Here is a 20,222-nt window from a genome sequence, read left to right as displayed (position 1 = left end):
TTCTAGGAAGTGGAAGAGCATGGAGCAAGGCACGTGCCAACTTCCTAAGGACCCTGAACTCTATCCGGTTAACTCTACATTATGCAACTAGAACTTTCTGCTTCATCTTAGTTTTAAAGGTAAATCTCGGGCCAAACAACTTACTTTGAGGAATAACTAGAAAAATTTGGCTGACTCTGAGAATGGACTGGCTTAGCAGGCTCTGGGTGATGGCCGGCAGGAATATGTGCAGGAGGCTTGGTCTCAAAACTTCTTCGGTCAAAATAGGAGAGCTGTTTCCGGTAATATTCTTCATCCTCTTCAGGGTCATAGTGATTTGATCGAACAATATCTTCAGGTGGCTTTACTTGAGGTTTCTGAGGCTCTGGGAGCCTGATAATGAGAAACGAGCAAAACAAATTGTTAGATATTTGTTTTATAAAGACAATGGGAAATAAAAATGTGGACCCTCCCCCTTTGTGTGTGCAGGCTGGGTCACCCTCAGGAGTTGTCCTTCAGTAGTGCTCTGCCTTGTTTTGTTTTTGTACTTTCATCTTTTACGGACAGTTGTGACTATTTGGGTTTTAATAGTTTTGTCAACAATCAGCATTTATATTCTAATATAACATATTCATGCTGCATATGCAAATACAGGCTCCTTTTGCCTTGGAGTACCTTAGGACAGCTTAGTAAACTCAATGATTATCTGTGACGGGGTTCCATTGGTGTGATTAACACAGAACCTTTTATGCATGATCCCTAACTGAATGATTTTAGTGATTTAAACCAGTTTGAGATTGTTTTCACTCCTGCAAACAGTTCACACTCTGAATGCACTTAAAATGGAGAAAACAATATGGTTTTACAATTTTAAAACTTTTGTTTCAATAATTTGCTTTAAAAACAAACAACTTTTCCACAGATTTTTTTCCTAAAAAATTTTTTCCACTAAAGCTTTGTCACAAGGGCACATGAGAGCTTTCAAGCCTCTCCCTGATTGGTCAGGGTTCATCAGGAAAGCTGGCTCTTCAGCGTGGGGAGTAAGATCCTCTTCCCCTCCATCAGACTCGTGCCTGAGCGCACCCACCTGTAAAGCGTTTTGTCATGCTCACTAAACTGACTCTGAGGAACAGGTTTAGGGCCAGCGAGGGAAGCACTTGGAGGTTTAGATGCTACTTCTGGAGGCTGCAGAGAACAAGAAAGAGATAATTAACAAGAAAGTATCATTAAAAGAAAGCAGGCAGCTATGAAATATCTGAACTCCACTACTGTGTCTACGGACTCAGGCTAAAAAGACACAGCTTTACCTTAAAGCTGGCAGTGTCATTCACATCTTTCTTGTTCTCCAAAGATGCAGATCTTTTGTTTTCAAACATCTTGACTCTGGTGAGCACAGACTGTGGTTTCATTGCTGGATCCTCCTCTTCTTCAGTTAGTGTTGGGGGTGGAGGCTGTGGTTTGGTAGCTGAGCCCAGAATTTCTGGCTTCTGTTGCGAGGAAGGTATTAGAGGAGGAACAACTGCAGCACCATGGAGAGGCTCATAGTGGCCTGTTTTGGAGGTAAATCCCTGTGGCGGTACTTGCTCATAGCTTCGTGAGTACTGGTCAAAGTACTGCTTGGGCTCAGATGACTTAGGACCTGATGAAGTATAGGGTTGAGCTTCCGGCCTGTATCTGTTGTGCACCTCATATCCAGAAGTTGACTGTTCTTCGTGTCGGAGAGTAGAGGTTCGAGGCAACTGTTCATAGCGTGGTCTATTGTCATATGACAGAGAGGCTGGTTCTTCAAAACGTGGGAAATAACCTCTTTCTGAAGGCTCTTCAGGATGCTGTCTGGAGTCCAGGTCTCGAGGATGCTGATTATCAAAAGAAGGCCGAGGCTGGTAGGGCTGTTTGTCATCATAATACGACCACTGGTCTTCATAGGTAGGGATTCGATCTTCATATCGTAGGCGATGGTCATAGTTTCGAGAAAACTGGTCTGTGTAGCCTGAGGAGTCATACCTGTATGCAGGCTGCTCAAGGTCTCTGTTGGCTTGTTTTTCTATGTATGGAAGTTGGGGTTCATAGGCCAGATTTGGCTCTTTATCTGGCCTCTGCCCTGGGTGACCAAGAGCAGGTTGTTTTAAAATATGGTTTTGTCTCATCATTTCTTCAGGATATGGCTCCTTCCTAAACACCTGCATAAAAAAACCCATATTTGAGGACAAAGGATTCTTTATAATTTTGTTCTATTTTATTAGGCAATGGCAAGTATTAAGTTATGACTTTAAAATGTGAAATGGTATACCCTACCATTTCTGATTGGGACAGATTAGGAGCGACATAGCTCAAGTGGAAGCTGACAACTTACACTGCAGGGAAGAGTCTTATGCTTTAGCTTGCACCACCAAAAAGTAGGGAAAGATAATTATTCATTTAGCAGAAAACTAATTTATTGAATGACTGATTCTATTTGATTTTCATACTGAAGATAAAAATCACAAAGAAAATTTATGGCCACCATAATTTATATAAACATAGATATGCTATGCTGAGTCTCAACTATGTAGTAAAGAATTCTAGAAGACACTAAAATCAAAATTAAAAGTAATAAATATTGAAGCACAAATCTTAAAAGGCTTGGTCTCAAATAATCAATATACCATTCGAAGCCATGCAAACTACAACACTGAAATGATTTGTCTTGTTGGAAAGCATTAAAGTGTATAAAGCCCAGTTTAAAAAAAAAAAAAAAAGAAAGAAAGAAAAAGGCAGAAGGAAAACGTAAAGGGCGAAGCAGTACTCATCATGTGCCAGGTGGGTGGAGAGCAACAATCAGTGCGGCACTGCAGCATGGGCACGGGTACCTCTGTCGGCTCTACATGCGGCGACAATGATGGTCCTTCATCTCTGAGCACCATGTTGGCTGTCTCAGCACTTGGTGCTCCTAAACAATCAGCCTGTGATGATGCGTGCGAGGTAGGAGGGGCTGGAGTGAGCTCCTCCCGTCTGACACTGGCATTAGCTAACTTTACATTAGGGTTAGCTGCAGAGGCTGGTGGTGCTGGGTTCGTTTCAGGCGAAAGGTAAGGGACTGGAGATGAGGCTTCTGCTTTCTGTGAAGTGTTTAAAATGTTTTAAATATAGTGTTTCTGGCTATTACTAACTTGCTGCACAATTAATAATGACTGGTAGACATTAAGTGTACTAATTAACAATGTTCACTATGACGTCATGTGCTATAGTTTTGTTGAAAATTTCAACATAATGCTGTGTAAGATGAACGCAGAAAACTCAGAAAAAAAGCCCTTGGTACTCTCGATCTGAAATTCAAGATTAAGTTGTAATCTGAGGAAGAAAGGAATATTCTTTAACGTATGACCACATTCTTAAACCTCATAATGCACCTCTAACTAAAAGCGCCGAATGCTTGCTGCTTACCTGTTGAGAGGCTGTCTTAAGTCCAGGGGAGTCTATTCTATGAATAGGTTGTGGCTGCGCTTGTGGTGAATAAGGAGGATATGTTTGGTTTTCATGATGCATTCCAGAGGAATCCTCTCTTACAGGCTCAGAGGATCGTGTTATGGCAGACTCCGGTGGAGTCCCCACCTCATCATTAAGAGTTTCATCTAGTTCTTGATCAGTGTAGGCCCCGCCTTCTGTATCTGTATCTTCATAGTCAGAAGTGTGTCTACTGTCCGTGCTATACATTGAGTACTCACTACCTGGGGCTGACAGGTAGGACAGACGATCATCATGCAAATCAAGGTCATCACTTGTAGCACCATCCGCCTGGGTCAAATAAAAGTAAATCAAAAATTTTATTCAGTAGTTCTTTAAGAGATGGCCTTTATTTTACAGGAGAGATTGAAAGGACTATTTTTCTTTGGAGAAATCATTATCTATTTCTTGAAATTTCTGATGAGGAAAGTCAAGAAGATTGTACAAGCACACATGCAGATACACATAGCGTCCCGAGATCAGAAGGGCTGGATGATCAAACAGTGGCTGACTAGCTAGGACAAATCTAGCGCACAGCCACAGAGAACAGGAAGAAACTCTCACATGACACATAGTTATAAACCTAGTCACTAGCTTTTCATCCAAAAGCAAGGCGAAGAAAGAGAATGCTATTAAACCAAGCTCACACAAACAAGGGCACACTGACGGAACAGTACTTGTGAGAACAACCATGAAAATAAACCCGCAGTAGGCTGAGTAAGAAATACGGTATTTATAGTTAGGAAGCAGATTTTGTTTTTGAATTGGCATGTAGCCTCTAAAGCTTCTATGACACAACAGAAAGCCATCACGGGCAGGACAGCCATCTCGGTTAAGAAGACTATCTTTTCACAGAAGTAGTTAGCGATGGATGGAAAGGGAAACTGTCACACTTCCCTTCTGCAAGTGACTAAGACTTGAGTTAATTCCTGACAAGCTGGGGAGGGGGGGGGGAGCTTCAGAGCAGATCAGAGAGAACATGAGAAGTACAGGAGGGAAAGGGAACTACTGGTTGTAATCAGCAGACTCACAGGATACCAGTTTGAAACAGTACTAGGATTAAACAGCAGTCTCGAAAGATCTTGCATGAGAAGTGATGCAATTAGAATTCTGAAATCACAAGGATTTCTTCCTTTACAGCATGGACTACTCTGTGAGAAGTGTTGAGATTCATTCTCTAGGCAGATGCACTAAAAGTAACCATCAGGTGTGGTGCAGCTCTGTGAACCAGCTGTGCCAAGATCATGACCTTGGGAGTCAGGTCTCCTCAAAGTCTCCTCAGTGCTTTTCATGCCCTCACTTGCTTCAGTGAGAGACTGACCTCAAACACTGCCCTGTGGTAAGACGAGGGAAGGCTCTGTGTCAGGCTAAGGGCAGAGCACCCCGGGCTGTGCTCAGTTACAGGAGACTCTCTCCCACGGATCTCTACCGTCTAGAATGGCTACTGCTGAAGAGAAGTGTTCTTGCCATCTGCTCTAATCATTAACCTGCTGGGAAGGATTTAAAGCTTGCAGAAGAAGCACCGAATCAATTGATCTATCTAGCTCCTTGAAATACAGAGGTGAGCAAAAGCCATGGCTATTCTGAAGTAGGAAATTTTGTATCTTAATATTAAGAAAATCTCAGGATGATGTTTCTTGATTTCACAGGGGAAAAAAAGAGTGTGTCAGATCTTACAAAAAAGTAACTCTGTGGCAATTAAGTCAAAATTGTTAATTCAGAAAGTTGGTGAAAATGAAAAATTTATTTTCTTCAATAATCTGTCTATTCTGATAAAATGTATTTTGGATGGAAGGGGCAGAAGAGAAATCAAGTCTGATTTGAGTTGGAATGACTTCTCTGATTTACGAAATGCATCAAACCAGGTTAATGTATCTTTTCTTATATAAAAAGTTGGGGTATTCTTTTATTTTAAAACCAAGTTAAATATACAAAAGTATTACAAAGAGAAACTATTGAAAATAAGGATTTGTGACTTAACTCACAGGACAGGCAGGTGTGTCTAACTTTGTGCATCTGGGGAATAACAAATGCACAGACCAACTTTAAGAATTCAGCTCAAGAGTGAAGGGCATCGCACTCTACTTGGCACAGGCTGCTAGGAGAGCTGTGCAGCTGCAGATGATTAACACGAAGACTCAATCCCTCCATCAGCGGCCACCAAGTAAGCCTTGGGGTGTTGTTGTAAACTGGCACGGTGAGGTTATCCACTGTGACTTTCCTATCAGTGTCCAAGCTGGCATGTGAGTTACTCATGTGGCCTATTACGTCATCTGCACAGTCCATCTCCCAAGCTGGTGCACAATGAGAACAATTATGATTCTGATGCTTTATTATAGGTGAGAACAATCATGTTACCTCTAGCTGTAGATGTTTAGCAATTTTTCTTGCAGAGGTCACGTGTTTCTGGATAGGGACTCGCTAAACATGCAGCGTGCATGGCCAGAGCATCGGCACAGTAGCCAGGCAGAGAAAGGGAGGGAGGGGGCATGCAGGAGCAAAACACGGAACTCAAACCAACAAGGCAATAGAAAAACTTAACTGAAAACAAGCCAAAAACCCAGAGGGACTCTTATTCCCTAACAATCACATGAATCGGACAAAGGCAGAAGACTTTAAAAACAAAGACTCCTTTAACAGTGTACCTTGAGGAAGCAACTGTCTCTCCAAACAAATAAATAGAACTTCCCCACCCAAGACTGCTATATACCATGCTAACAACAGAAAGCAGCTACTCTAATTAGCCATTGGGTATATGTAAAACCAAAATTCAAAGCCAGAAAAAGATCACAAATTTGTTTACTATTTCCCAGTTGGTTAAAGGTAGGTGCCACTGGGGGAGGTGGAGAAAATTCCTACGGTAAAATGTGAGGGCACAGTGTTTATTTTCAATGTTTCCTAGAACTTTCATGGGCTGGTGGCTCCTACAACACTCCTGACAGCCATCGGGGGGCGGTGTTTCCCACACACTGCCTGTCTTTACAAAAAGCTCTCCTCACTCAGGTTATAAATCCCTTTCCCTTCAGGGGAAGAAACTGAAGCCAAGTTCAAAGCTGTCTCTCCCCAGCCAGACAGGGACAGAGTCAGCTGAGTCTTTACCAGAGAGTCGCACTAGATCAGTCATTTGGTTAAACAGGGACTACGACAAGCTTTCCGCTTTGTAACTGCTCCACACAAATGATAAAAAGCATTATGAAGGCTAGCTTTTCCAAAATTACTTACAACTACTTAGCTTAGTAAGAAAAGAGTAGCATTTACCTTAGTTGTGAAATTTAACAAGTATAAAAAGTAATAGGAGGCTCCATACCTTCCCCTCAGAGACCCACACCAGCTGATTCTGTTGCTGCTGAATGGCCTCTTTCAGGGCACCGTACCAACCATCATTCATGGAATTTAAGTTAATTGTAGCTGCAAATGAATGAACAATGTAGTTTTATGGTTAGAACATGAGCACAAGGGAGGAGAGATCACCCAGCCCTGTCTATCAGCAGTCTGAGGAATACAAATACTTCAAGTGTTTAGTTAGGGAGTCACTACACTTTTCCTTTAAACCAAGCATTTTTAGGTTTTAAATTAACATAAGCTCTCTAAGCAGAGATCATAAAGCATCAGCATCTGAGTAACATACTCACTTGTAAAAAGATGGTGATTATTCTTACGAAGTTTATGAGATCGTTCATATAGTTTCCTGGCACTTTTCCGAGACTCTGGACATAACCTCATCCTCATTGTTTTCACGCCTTGCTTAGAGTCAGGGTTAAGGAACACAACAATTGGATACCACTGGGCATAATTAAGACGATCAACTGCATTTGGTGTTACATCTAATAAAGCGTGTTTGTCCTGGAGACAGGAAGGAAAATACAAAACACCATTAAAAACCATTCTCCTCTGAATACTACACTTCAGTATTAGCTGAACCCTGTAATTGCTATGACTCAGGAGCACTCATTAAAAAATTGTAATGTAAAGTTAATTCAGAAATATCCAGTCCAACTGAAAAAACAAACTTTTCATCAGCTATTTTTAAAACTCAGCTACAAGGCTTGTAAGCTAACTATTACCTGTGCTCAGGCTGTCACAGTCAGAGCAGCGACTTAATGCCCCTGGCATCTCCTTCCATACACAGCACTCTGAACTGCACTGCTACAACAGACTGCCAATTGCACCCAACACCACCATTCTTATAGCAACGAAGGCTCTACTGATGTTGATCAGGACTATATTCTTGAAAGAATTAATGCTTTTCTACAGAAAGGGCTTAATTTTCTTAGACTATACCAGTAATTATGTTTGGAAAATTCCCCTTTGTTAAAAAATTAAATTTCCTCATCAAAAATATAAGCTTTACTGTTTATAAAGAACGTGTTAACTTGTAATAACTTACTTGATCTATGATTTGCTTTATTGTATGAAGGCGAATAATGCCAGAGCTACGATGGTCAGTTCCAGCATCTCGTGGTTCACTTTCTATTCATGAAGACAGGACAAAAACATCATATCAGAATTTCTCAAAAACTGGGCATACAGACTTGCTAGAACAACACCTGGTTGTGGGCTGTGCTGTACACTGTAGCATGTTTAGCAGTGTGCATTCTATCCACTAGAGGTCAGTAGCAAGTCATCAGGGAAAGCCCCATTCATCTACTGTAAAAAGCAAAAATGCTTCCATCACAAAAGGTGGAACCTCCTAAAAGAGGTACTCCCTATACCAGGTCAGACAATGTTTCCTAACAGAACCAGGATTAACAGAAGAAAGATGATGCACTTGCTTTGGGAGGAAAAACTAAGGAGGCATCCCCCAAGAACTTAAGTAATCAAGATAAATATTTTGATGTGGTACTTAAAAAAAAAAAAAAGCCACAGTAAAAAATAAATAAAGGGTAACATCACAAATTCATAAGCTAAACAATAAGTAAGCAGAATATAAGTAAAAAGTTATTTAATAAATAAATACCCAATTTTAAAAATTATATTGATTACTTTGCTTTTAAAGCCAGAAGAGCAAAATTGTAATAAATTATTATTTGCTACAAACAAAATATGTAAACATTTTTTAATTCGGGTTTTAAGATGCTTACTTTTTCTTCAGTGTTCCTTCTACTCCATTAATATTCTGGGGGAAAAAAAATGGATCCTAAAAGTTCCTGAGCTTATGGCCTTAAGGATGCTTTTGTCCCCCTTATTGTTTAAGGCTTAGGTTTCCCACCATCCTCTGCAGTGACACCAAAATTATGGTCTCATTTGTGTGGCACCCTGACATGGGGAAGCTACCTAACGGGCTGAGACCGGCAGTAATGCTGCGGCAGCAAATGGCCTGGGGATTTCCAGTCAGCCACCTCACTCACAGTAACAGCCGTAAGCACCGAGGCTATGAGGCGCCAGAGATGCAGCTGAGAGGCAGCCTAAGCGTCATCCTGGCAGCCCTCTCTCCTCCCTCATATGTCTAACACGGCTGGGGATCAGTTTCCAAACAGCCACCACAGAGGTCTACAGTGACATGTGTGACTCTGGACAGAGGGAAATGGGAAGGAGAGGGAAGAGGCTCTGGGGTCTCAGAGTGGAAAAGGCAGAGGTCTGGAAGTACCACAGGCTCCAGGGAACTAGAGGGGGCAAGGGGCAAGATAAGACCTACTAGTTCAAGGTCAGCCTGGTCTACAAGAGCTAGTTCTAGGACAGGCTCCTTCTTCACTTGTCTGAATTTAGGAATAAGTATCTTTACTAAATTTCATCAAAGCGCTGGGCGGTGGTGGCGAGCACCTTTAATCCCAGCACTCGGGAGGCAGAGGCAGGTGGATCTCTGTGAGTTGGAGGCCAGCCTGGTCTTGAGAGTGAGTTTCAGGACAGGTGGAGATGCACAGAGAAACCCTGTCTCTAATCTCTGCCCTCGACCCAAATCATCAAAACAAATTAAAAGCAATAAAAAAATGTAATGTGCTTATTGTCTAATGTTGTAAACTTTAAAATGTTAATGAGAGTCTCATAACAAAAGACGGTGGGCACAATCCTCTGGAAAACAGTAGTACTCACAATCAACAGACATGATGTTCACATTCTATGGTTTCTTCCTTTCTATAGAAAATCCGAAATAAGTATGGGAGAAGTCATATCCCCACATAAATAAATCACTGAGAAACATGACAGAAATTATACACAAAAAACTAGTCAAAGACTTTGCTGACTCACTCTCTGAGGAGTGGATGGAAGGGGGAGACAGAAGGGAGGGAGAATTGGGATTGGTATGTAAAATAAAAAGATTGTTTTAAAAAAGTAGTCAAGTCATGAGGTGCAAGAAAAACAATAAAAAGAAAATATTTTATTATTTATTAAAGAGAAAAAGAAAATTCTTTAAATATCACAAAATCAAACTTTGAAAATATAAAGGCTAGAAGAAGTTATAATGAGGGGAATTGGGGTGGTAACATATTGTCAAAATTATTTTTTTAACTTTCACAACGAGTGAAAATGTGAGGAAACGGCAGTTTCAGTTCTCACACATAAAGCAGGCTAAAGGGTTACGGCCAAGTTTGTCTATTTCAAACTGATCCTCAGAGAATGGAGCGGCACACACTAGTGTGCAGAGCACTGCGCCTCACTGTCAGGTGGGCCTACTGGCACACGTCACTCTGCCCACACATTTCTGTAGCAGTGACTAAAAGTCACTGCACTCAGTCACAAAGACTGGGATGAAGGCCATGCTTTGCCATTCACTAGCGATCATCAAAGGGAAACTTTAACATAACAGACAGGCAGCAATGCTTAGCACATCCCCACTAAGGCACACTAACCAGATGGCTCAACTTCAAAAATAGGTATTTGGACCCTTTGCTCACAGCATTGCTGTGAAGGTTCAACAACATCATGGGCTAGGCAATTTTCACAGGAAGAAACAGTTTCAAAAACCGTGATCCTCCTTCATACAGGGAACTGGAGAACAAAGACAACCCTCCGCCTTTCCTCCAAAGTAAAACAACATAAAATGCAAAATTCTCAAAAAAGTTGTATTTTTGTGAGACTGTTCAGATGTTCCCTTTTGAAGGAATTTTTAGACAAACAAAAGAAACACTCTGCAGCCTATTAAAGGTCAGTGCTGTTCCTGAGTCTACTGAAGAAGGTTGGGGCTGAGCCCGAGTCTACTGAAAATTGGGGCTAGCCCACATCTACTCACTTGCAATCTGATAAATATCTGGTTCTTCTCTCGCCAGTTTTTCTCTGGCAACGTCAGCAATTGGTCCAAAGATGGTTACAGGTCTCAGGAATCCAGCTGGAGAGAAATTAGGTGAAAAATTTAAAAAAAAATGATGACTTATTGAAACATACTGTCATGAAAAGATAGACATCACGGTAGAGGAATGAACTACCTTCTCGAAGAACAACCCTTTCATAAGCTGGGAACTTGGTCTGAACTGGCTGAGCTGACAAGTCCTCTCTGCTTTTTCGAAGATTTCTCTTGGAGCTACGAAGCCCTCGGAATCTCCAGAAGTCAGCTCGGTCTCCACCTGCTGTTTTTGGAAGTGTGTACTGTACACTGGCTAACTGCTCAGCTCTAACAAAAAAGAAACATAAACAAAAAGTATTTAAAAGGCAGCAAGGAAAAAGAAGCCACAATGAAATGAAATGGAATATCAAAATTCGGGATAGAACATCACATGTAATTCATATCTCAACAGTTTTAACAAAATAGTTTACATAAACTGATTAAGTTAGTTATGACTACTGTGAGCAAACATAATGAAAAATATGAATCTGTATTCCCCAAATCCATCCATGAGACTGACAGCATCTATCACCATTTATTTAATTCACAGGGTAAGGATGTCCAAGTGTTCATACCTGTTTTTATTGGGGATGATGCCTCGTTCTACCTCCTTATGGTTTTTGCCAATTCGAATGGCAAGCCAAGAGCCCAGCTTTCCATTGTACAGGGTATCCACAACACGGAACACTTCTCCTTTGTTAAAACTAAGCCCATAGGGAGACTCCTTTTCATATTCAAAATGGGTTCTAATATAGAATGAATCTCCTACATCCGATTCTACAATGCGACGATATACTAAGAAATCAAAAGAAACACATTAATCAATACTTACTGGGATAAAACATTTAATTTGCAGAGAAGACATTATGTGAAGATGCTCCTGCTAATGCTCATGTCAACATACAATACCCAATCAGTGCTCAATTCTCACTGTGTCTGGAACTACTTCATCTCATTGTTGTTTAACATTACCTCATAAAATGGTCCCTCCATTCTGCACATGATAAAACAATACAGAAAAAGATAAATATGTTCCATTTCTGCTCCTGTTACAGCGTCTAATTATCTGTAAATGTTCCAAAGAGCAATTTATTCCTCAACTCTGCCAGGAGACTTTGGTTGTTCCAACTGAACAATGCTAGGCTGTGTGGTGGTTCCTATAGCCCCAGCACTCGGGGAGGTAGACAAGAGGATCAGGTGCTCAAGATCAACTAACTCCTTCAACACAGTAAGTTCCAGTCTAACTGGGCCACATCAAACACCCTACCTCAAAAATGGAATGTGTGGAGCAGGCAGGGGAATGTACTACAACTTCTCGTCTACTGTATGGATACGAGACACAGTCTTAAATTTATCGAACAACAAACAGGGTGGCCCCCAAAATATGAGTAACTAAAACAAAAACAAAACCCCTCAATTTTCAATGAAAAAATATCAAAAAAAGTTTAAAATGGTTATTAACAATTCTGTATATTGCATAAAAAAAACACTAGTACAAAACTTAGATGCTATCCACATACACTTTTATATAATTCCAATAACTAATAAAACAAATATTCCTCTATGACTTATAGAAGATTGGCTGGCATTTGACTTAAATCATAATGCCATAAACGCTGATCCTATTTATTTTGCTCTGTTAATGAGTATAGTGTAGACTGTAGAACCTTAAATAAATAAAATTAACTGCCTGAGATTAACAAACTCAATCATTACTAGGAATGATTTATTCTGAACTATATTTTTTAATGGTTTGTCTTGTTTGAGACAAGGTCTCAGCATGTGGTCTTGTCTGTCCTGGAATTTACTATGTAGACTAGCCTGGCTTGAATCACAGATATCCACTTACCTTTGCCAATCAAGTACTGAGATAAAATGCCTAAATCATCATACCAGGTTGAATTCTTTGGGGAAACCATCATGCCTGGCTTTGAACTAGTGATCCTCTTGTGCCAGGCTCCTGAGTGCTGGGATTATAGGTGTGCTACCACACCTGGACTTATTTACTTTGAACAACTTATTTAATTTGAGCAAGTCAATCCCTCTGAAAGACCCCAACTTCTATAGGCTAACCCTCCCCATTTCAGACAGTATCTCACCATCCTTCTTCTTTTGCGCCAATATGGTCACTTCTTCACCTTTAGGGAGGTCGAGAAGGAAAAGGACGGCCTCTTCTCTTATAATATTTGTGAAATCTACATTGTTCACCTATTAAAATAAAAATTTTACAAATTTAAGCTAGCCATTTTTAGGTATATAAATGTGTTTATTTACTCAGGAAAGTATTTTCAAAGTCTATCTAATTTGACAATACTATATATTTAACAGGGCAGTTTTTTTTTTCAACTTTGGAGAGTATAATATTCTCTAATTTAAAATAAACAGACACAAAGTAATAAGAAGGTGAGTAAAAATGTAAATTCAGAGCATTTATAATATAACCTGACATTTATAATAATCTGTTACAAATCTAAGCAATTTAGACCCAAAATGACGTGTTTTTTCCACTTAAAATCTTTAGATTTAAAATTATATATTCATTCTACATATAACTAACTTTATTTTGTTTTTTTTGTTTTTTTTTCCACTAACTGCTGAAAAGGAAATGACATACCCACAAAACAATCAGAAAGACAGTGTATGTATTATGGTGTCCTTTTAACAGTAGCATTGTAGGGGTGGCTCTGAGTCTCAAGTCAGTATTTACTTAAGATTAGTAAATTCCTCCATTCCAAAATGAAGTTGAAATGAAATCTACACAATTTTCATCAGTAAATGTGCAGGATTACAAACAGTAGAAACTTTCTCCTACTACCTTTTGGAATTTCTTCTCCACTTAAATAATAGCAACAACAACAACAACAAAAAGGCCAAAAGGCAAAAAGTCAAAATGCACTACTTACTGTCATGTAAAACCCAAATTGAGCTATTAAGAAGCTTCCCTTAGATGATGTATTACCCATTTACCTCAAAACAGGATCATGGGATAATAAGAAAATAAGTGCTGGAATTTCTAATATAGTGAGTCAGCATTATCATCATATTGCGTTCAAATATGACGTAAGTGCAATGAGGACAAAAGATATATTACCAGGAAGAACCTAATACAGTGTCAAAAGAGAATGCTAAGTCAGAGATGAGGACACGACTTTTTGACAGGCTTAACTTTGAAAGGAAAAGAGGACTAGATGAATGCAGCCACAGAGACAGGCCACAAGTACAGGAAACTGCACCAGGTGAAAAGATTCTGGCTGTGGGCTGCTCACTTGAGATGAAGGCCAAGCAACAGAGGTGCAGGCAACACTGATATAGTCCCAAATTACAGAAGTGAGGCACCAGGAGCATCAGTTACATGACAGAATCTCAGGGAGAATGCTTTTGAGGATGGACAGGCAAATGCGTCTAAGAAACGATAGAAAACATGAAGCAAAGTTGACACTGGTCAGTGATGACCAGGAAAACTGAGATTGGGTAGTGGCTAAAGTCATACTGTAGGGCCACAGTGATTTAAAAAACAAACAAAACAAAGAAAAACAAAGGCAAGGAAGGAACTCAACCACCCCTTGAATGAGTCAACAGCAAAAGAGAGAAATAGACACCGAAGACAGAATCAGAGGAGGGAAAGAGAAGAGATAGACAAAGCTGCAAGACTGTAGAGCAGATGGAAGACTCAATTCAGCACAGGGAGGACGAGGAGGAGGAGGCTGAAAGCAAGGAGAGACCAGACTGGAGGCAGCAAAGAGAGGAGATACGGAAACAGGAAATGTACAACCCACACCGGATAGGATGATGTTCTGATTTAAAAACTGGAACAGAGTTTACCAACCAGATCGAATACATAAAAATATTTGGATCCTCTAAAAAGAGAAGTGAGAGACAGATGAAGACACTATCATTACTAGGAATACAGCCAAGGAAAGGGAGAGAATCTAAGCCCCTGTTCTCCTGACCTTTGTCAATGACCACCTTCCATGTGGGGTTTGAAAGTTCAAAGCCAAGCAAGTTACAGATCTGCCCAATATATCCCATCCTCCTGGATCTGAGCCATGATCTGAAATATGGATGATCCGAGAGGCCAAAATACAATGAAAACCACTCACTCCCATGGGAAAATAATGCCCAAAATTACTGGTCACAAGTTGTGGTCTCTGAAAGTCTTGACAGCTAAAATGTTTAACTGAACTTTTAAAAGACCCTTTAGTAGACAGTAGAGGCATCTAAAACTTGGTTTCCTTATAGGTTCTGTGAATACCAATGACCAATAAAACATCACTAACAACTAATGAAGCAGCAAACAAGAGAAAAGGCAGAATGGCAGGTGACCAGTCTAACACAAGCTAGATCTAATCAGTTCTTAATGTGAAACTTAAGTGGTTCAAGAGACTGTACATAAATTATAATCTAATCACAACGGTCAGTCTGTTATGCCTGGCATCTGGTGATCTAAGACTTTTGAATCCACATAAGATGACATACTGACATACCCTGAGAATTTGATCACCTTCCTCTAAGCCTTCTTTGGCTGCAGGGCTATCTTCTAGAACGCCAGCTACAAATATTCCGACATCATTTCCACCAGCTAGTCGCAAACCCACACTATCTCCTTTTCTGAATTTTACCAGTTTCATGCTGGGCCTGTTAAAACAGATATTTCATTTCAAACAGTTAAAAGTCACAGCAGGCTGCTACAGCAACAACTACGTTCAGAAAGGAATAAAGGACCATCATTTATTTCTAAAGTCCCCTACATAGCACTCATTTATTGGATAAAACCTAGTATTAGAATCCAAAACCAGATTTAATAGACTTACTAATTTCCTATTAGAAAATAAGTTTTGAAATATCTAAATTTGATGGAGAAATAATACTTTTAATTTCCTTACAAAAGTATTTTCCCTATTCTTGAGAAGATATATATGGCAAATTCCCAACAGCTAAAACAAAACAAAAAAGCACTTTTCTACCAGTAGATAAATGAAAGTCTCATTTAATATAAGTAAAAGAAACTGATGCATAAAATTCAGTACTTTTCTTAATATGACAAAATGTACAAGCAGAGTCTGTTACAATCCCTACAACCAATAGGTAGTGGATTTAAATTTGCTCATTGGTGGGTTGCTGTTAGTTCTATTAACCTGTAGCTCTTTTTAACTTTGAAATAATAAGAACATTAGATTATTCCGTATTTCTCAATTAGACCTACATCCATCTCTGCCCCTCTTTCCTTCTATCATGCAGCAGGGAGTAAACACTTAAAACACAAAGAATAGCCAGCAGAAAAGATGCTGGGCAATGTGTGCCACACTGCTGTGTGAGTTCTCGTCCTCATCTCTACATTCCTCAACTTCTATCACCTCACTCTCATTATTCTCAATATAAAGTGCATACAAAAGAGGTCTTTCCTCTTAATATGTTAACCAATTACCAAATTATCAAAATCTAACACAAAATGAAGTCCAGTCACATACACAAACAAATGAATTGAGGGAGAATCCTGGTCCTTTTGAACCAACTAGTCAAAAGCTGCAATAGCTTTTATAATACTCATCATTGATCTGATCTGGTTTCCTTCCTTTTCTTTTTCTTTCTTTTTTTTTTTAATTTAAAAAACAAAACAGGGCTGGAAAGATGGCTCAGTGGTTAAGAGCATTCATTGCCTTGCTCTTCCAAAGGTCCTGAGTTCAATTCCCAGCAACCACATGGTGGCTCACAACCATCTGTAATGAGGTCTGGTGCCCTCTTCTGGCCTGCAGGCATACACACAGACAGAATATTGTATACATAATAAATAAATAAATAAATATTAAAAAATTAAAAAACAAAAAACAAACAAACAAAAAAACCAAAACGGAGTCTCACTGTGTAGCCCTGGCTGTCTTGGAACTCACTCTGTAGACTGACCTCCAAATCACAGAAATCTGCCTCCTTTGCTTCCCAACTGCTGGGATTAAAGACTTGCCACTATGCCTGGTTATCTGCTTTTTGTTTGTTTTTTAACCTGGAATGAACCAGCTAGGCATAGAAGTCAAAAGGCCATAGGTTGGACAGGTCACAGTCAGTCAGGATTTCTGACACTCTTGGCCCATCCCTGAAAGTATTTTATCGGTTATGTTTGTAAATGGTCTGAGTCCTTTGGTTGTGCTGGTGTTCTATTTACTAACCAAGTCAAAGTTATCTCCTGGATTCCTCACCCAAAACAACAGAAACAGAGATCTTTTTAAATATTTTCTTGAAAAGCCTCCTCCTCCTCTAATCCTGACTAGTTCAAAATGTCATAAAGTGGCTGATTGGATCTGAGCTCAGATAAAATCTGGCTTTTGAAAATCAATGTTAGATGACAGCTTCAGGAAAATGACAAGTTTTATACTCTGCCCTTTCTGCACTGTATCAACTATATGCAGTAACAACACCTATCTATTCTTTTCCTTCAAATTTACTAACTATATTTAAATGAAAGACTTTCACGGCTCAGCTACTAATACTGTGGACATCCTCAAGTCTTCTGCATTTCCAGAGATGCAGTTCTTCGCTATCTTCTACAATTTCAAGCAATCCCAAGGGGTAAAAAAAAAAACTAGGCCTTTTCATTGTGTGTGTATTTCAATCATCCATTACTAATACTAATACTAAAAATCTACTGTTTTAAATTTGTACGATACTCACCTACTTCTGAAGCTATCTGCTTTTGCTTAGGTACTGAGGGAACTACCTATACATTATTTTTTGTATAGAAAATACTAAGGGTGGAGAGAGTTTTTGGTCTACTGTGGCCTTAGTGAATGTGTTTATTTCAGATATTCATACATCATATCCTTTTTGTTACACAAGGAACAAATTTAAAGGCTATGAAGGCTTAAAATTTGCTCACAATATTTATATTAAGTCTACTTATACATTAATAAACAAATGATATGGACTCTCAAACTAATTCTGGAACAGCTCTTTCAACCAGAAATCACTTTCCTCCAGGCAGCATGTAGCAACACTCCTGGCTGGTACAACTGAAGATGTGCTAGTGGTACTGTACCAGGACTTTGTACATAAGCATGTCACACCACAGGAGGTCCACAGTAAACAGACAGCAGCCTAAGATGCCAGTGATGGTCAACAGGTATTTCTCTTTTAAGAATGCCAGGGCATAGAAAGCTTGTGGATATTCTGCTCTCTTACTCTTTAATTACTGATCTAAGAACTAGGTAAGAGAAGGCGGTAATTAAAAAAACAAAAGGTTGCTTTGTTGTTAGTCATAGTACTACAAGTACTGCACAATGCTATATGAACAAGACTTTCAATTCAATAAACACAAAGGACAGTGTGGCTTGAAAATTCCATTACCGAAGTATCCCATCTTCATGAGTTGAATTAGGCAGAACACCATCAGAAGGACTGACGGGTAAATCCACATCTGGTTGTCCAACTTGGGCATACACGGGCTTTGGTTCTAAGAGAAAGAAAGTTTAATTTGTACAGGACCTACTTAAGCCTCACAAGATAAGGGCAGGAAGAAGAGTAACAGAGATAATTATCAAAGCGTCCATACTCTTCATTCTGCAAAAACTTCTTTCCTAATATCCACATTCCTGCCACTAGCCAACTAGAATAAGGCAGACACAAGAGAATTAAATAATTTTGTTTTTAAAGTTTTCAAGGCAATCTAATATTCCCCCATTCCATCCTGCGGCACGGAGTGATGAACCCAGGTCTAGCAACAACTTGGCAAGCACTCTGACATTTATCTTCAATGAGCAGTGTTGGAATAGCCTTACTCTCTGCAAGCAGCTGTTACACACGAATAATTTATATTTAGAAAGTAAAAACATCCACGAAGGTTACTATCTATACTAATTCTTACCCTAATAAGAAAAAAGCTGGAAGGTATATATAGAAAAATTCACATTGGTAACAATAATTGCATCTTTCAAATTGTCCACAAATGCTGAGAGTTGCTGCTGCTGATAGCAAAGGTGTTTTGGTTATGCTCACCTGGAAGAGTAGGTGTTTGCTTCTCGTTTTTTTCAGCTGTCACTTCTTCCACTGCTTTGGCTGTATGGTCATCTATATGCTTTACAGGAGTTGAGACAGCCCCGGGTTTAGAAATTCTCTCTTCCTCTCTGCTCCGGAGACTAATTATTACAGTAAGAACATGAAGAGAGTAAGGGTGATTTTGGAAAACACTTCATGAAAACAGAATAAACAAAGCAACTTCTAAACCAGGGGAAAGGGATGTTTTCAGTTACCAAAGTTAGTAATTAAAACTAGGATGGGGCAGGCAACATGACTTGGTGGGTCAAGATACTTGCGACCAAACTTGCTGACCCGAGCTTTATTGCTAGACCCACATGGCAGAAAGTTGTATGCAGACATTCAGACATGAATGCATGTACAAATTAGTGAAAGCTTTGAGCCATGTTTATCTACCACATTCTTCATTGCCCTGAAGCAAACATCAGGCTCCAAAGAGCTAGCAAGACCCGCCTAAAGGCCTTCCATTCTTCCTCAGAAGGGTATAGATAAGTATGTATTTTTTAAAAAGCAAAAAGAAAAACACCTGCTTTCTTTGTTTGCATTTGTGAGTGCATATGCACATTGTGTGTGGGTTATCACCAACACCATGGTGCACATGTGAAGATGACAGGATAAGTCTCTGGAGTGACTTCTCTACGACCTTCCTATGGGGTCCAAGGATTAAATGTTGGTCAACCAGGCTTCCCTGGTAAGTACTGTTAACCACTGAACCATCTTGCTGACTGTTTTTGCTTTGTTGCTGTTTTAACTTGTATATAGCATGGCCCCATTGAGTGAGGGATTTAGGGTTGGCTAAAAGCCCTATAAAAATGGTTGTTAAAAACTAGGTATAAAATAAGAGTGGGAAGAAATTTTTACACTCCACATAAATGTACTCATTGGAAATAAAAGTTCTTTAGCCTATCAACTATATAAACAAAGTAGCAAATTAACACATACATCAATCAGATCAGCAAAGAGTAAAAATAAGTGAAAATCTGCAGGCAGAAGGGCCTGAAGACCCTTCAGGTTTTGGCTTGCATCCCCCTGGAATGCTTCTACACAGTGAGCATTGGACTTGGTAGCGAGTGGCTTATCCAAGCTACTCTCAAACAGCTGTGTAGTACAAGGCTTCCAAATGAGATGCCTCCCACAAATGTCCTTCCCAGACCCTCTAGATAGCAAACACCCTGCAAGTTTACCAACGATATACTATAAATTCTCTCAACATTCAGTGAACAGAGGCTGAGCCCTATCCAAGAAAGATACAGTGCACCACCGTAGGCCTGGGACACAAGGTGCTGCCTCTTCTGTTGGCATTCCATCTCAGAGCCTGGTGAAGAAACAGTTCTCCGTGTCTGTAGTTTTTATATTTAGACTTATCTTTACTTCTTAGTAGCCAATGCGTTATCGTTCTCCTTTTTAAATTTTTGGGTTCTTTAAATTGTTCCCATAAACTGCATTCACTCCGTTGATCATATTCTAAATGCTATGTTAT

General features: G+C 39.6%; 1 protein-coding gene across 8 annotated transcripts in view; it reads right to left on the bottom strand.

Annotated features, from left to right (window-relative positions):
* Tjp1 (tight junction protein 1) overlaps positions 1-20,222 on the bottom strand; it is a 251,979-nt gene that overhangs the window by 14,943 nt on the left and 216,814 nt on the right. For 4 of the 8 annotated variants that reach the window (XM_057755876.1, XM_057755877.1, XM_057755878.1 and 1 more), the window contains 15 exons: positions 18,704-18,843; positions 18,056-18,161; positions 15,205-15,355; positions 12,820-12,928; positions 11,296-11,515; positions 10,824-11,008; positions 10,631-10,726; positions 7,850-7,932; positions 7,095-7,305; positions 6,770-6,870; positions 3,403-3,753; positions 2,829-3,077; positions 1,287-2,159; positions 1,067-1,164; positions 145-372 (listed from right to left, as the gene is read on the bottom strand). In XM_057755876.1, coding sequence (XP_057611859.1) covers positions 145-372; positions 1,067-1,164; positions 1,287-2,159; positions 2,829-3,077; positions 3,403-3,753; positions 6,770-6,870; positions 7,095-7,305; positions 7,850-7,932; positions 10,631-10,726; positions 10,824-11,008; positions 11,296-11,515; positions 12,820-12,928; positions 15,205-15,355; positions 18,056-18,161; positions 18,704-18,843 — 3,201 coding nt within the window. Of the gene's footprint in view, positions 1-144; positions 373-1,066; positions 1,165-1,286; positions 2,166-2,828; positions 3,078-3,402; positions 3,754-6,769; positions 6,871-7,094; positions 7,306-7,849; positions 7,933-10,630; positions 10,727-10,823; positions 11,009-11,295; positions 11,516-12,819; positions 12,929-15,204; positions 15,356-18,055; positions 18,162-18,703; positions 18,844-20,222 lie in introns of those variants that run through there. The other 4 variants (XM_057755881.1, XM_057755882.1, XM_057755879.1 and 1 more) reach the window with 2 other exon arrangements.

This window comes from Chionomys nivalis, chromosome 23 (assembly GCF_950005125.1).
Source record: "Chionomys nivalis chromosome 23, mChiNiv1.1, whole genome shotgun sequence".
Classification (NCBI taxonomy): domain Eukaryota; kingdom Metazoa; phylum Chordata; class Mammalia; order Rodentia; family Cricetidae; genus Chionomys; species Chionomys nivalis.
This window is presented reverse-complemented; position numbering and strand designations above follow the sequence as displayed.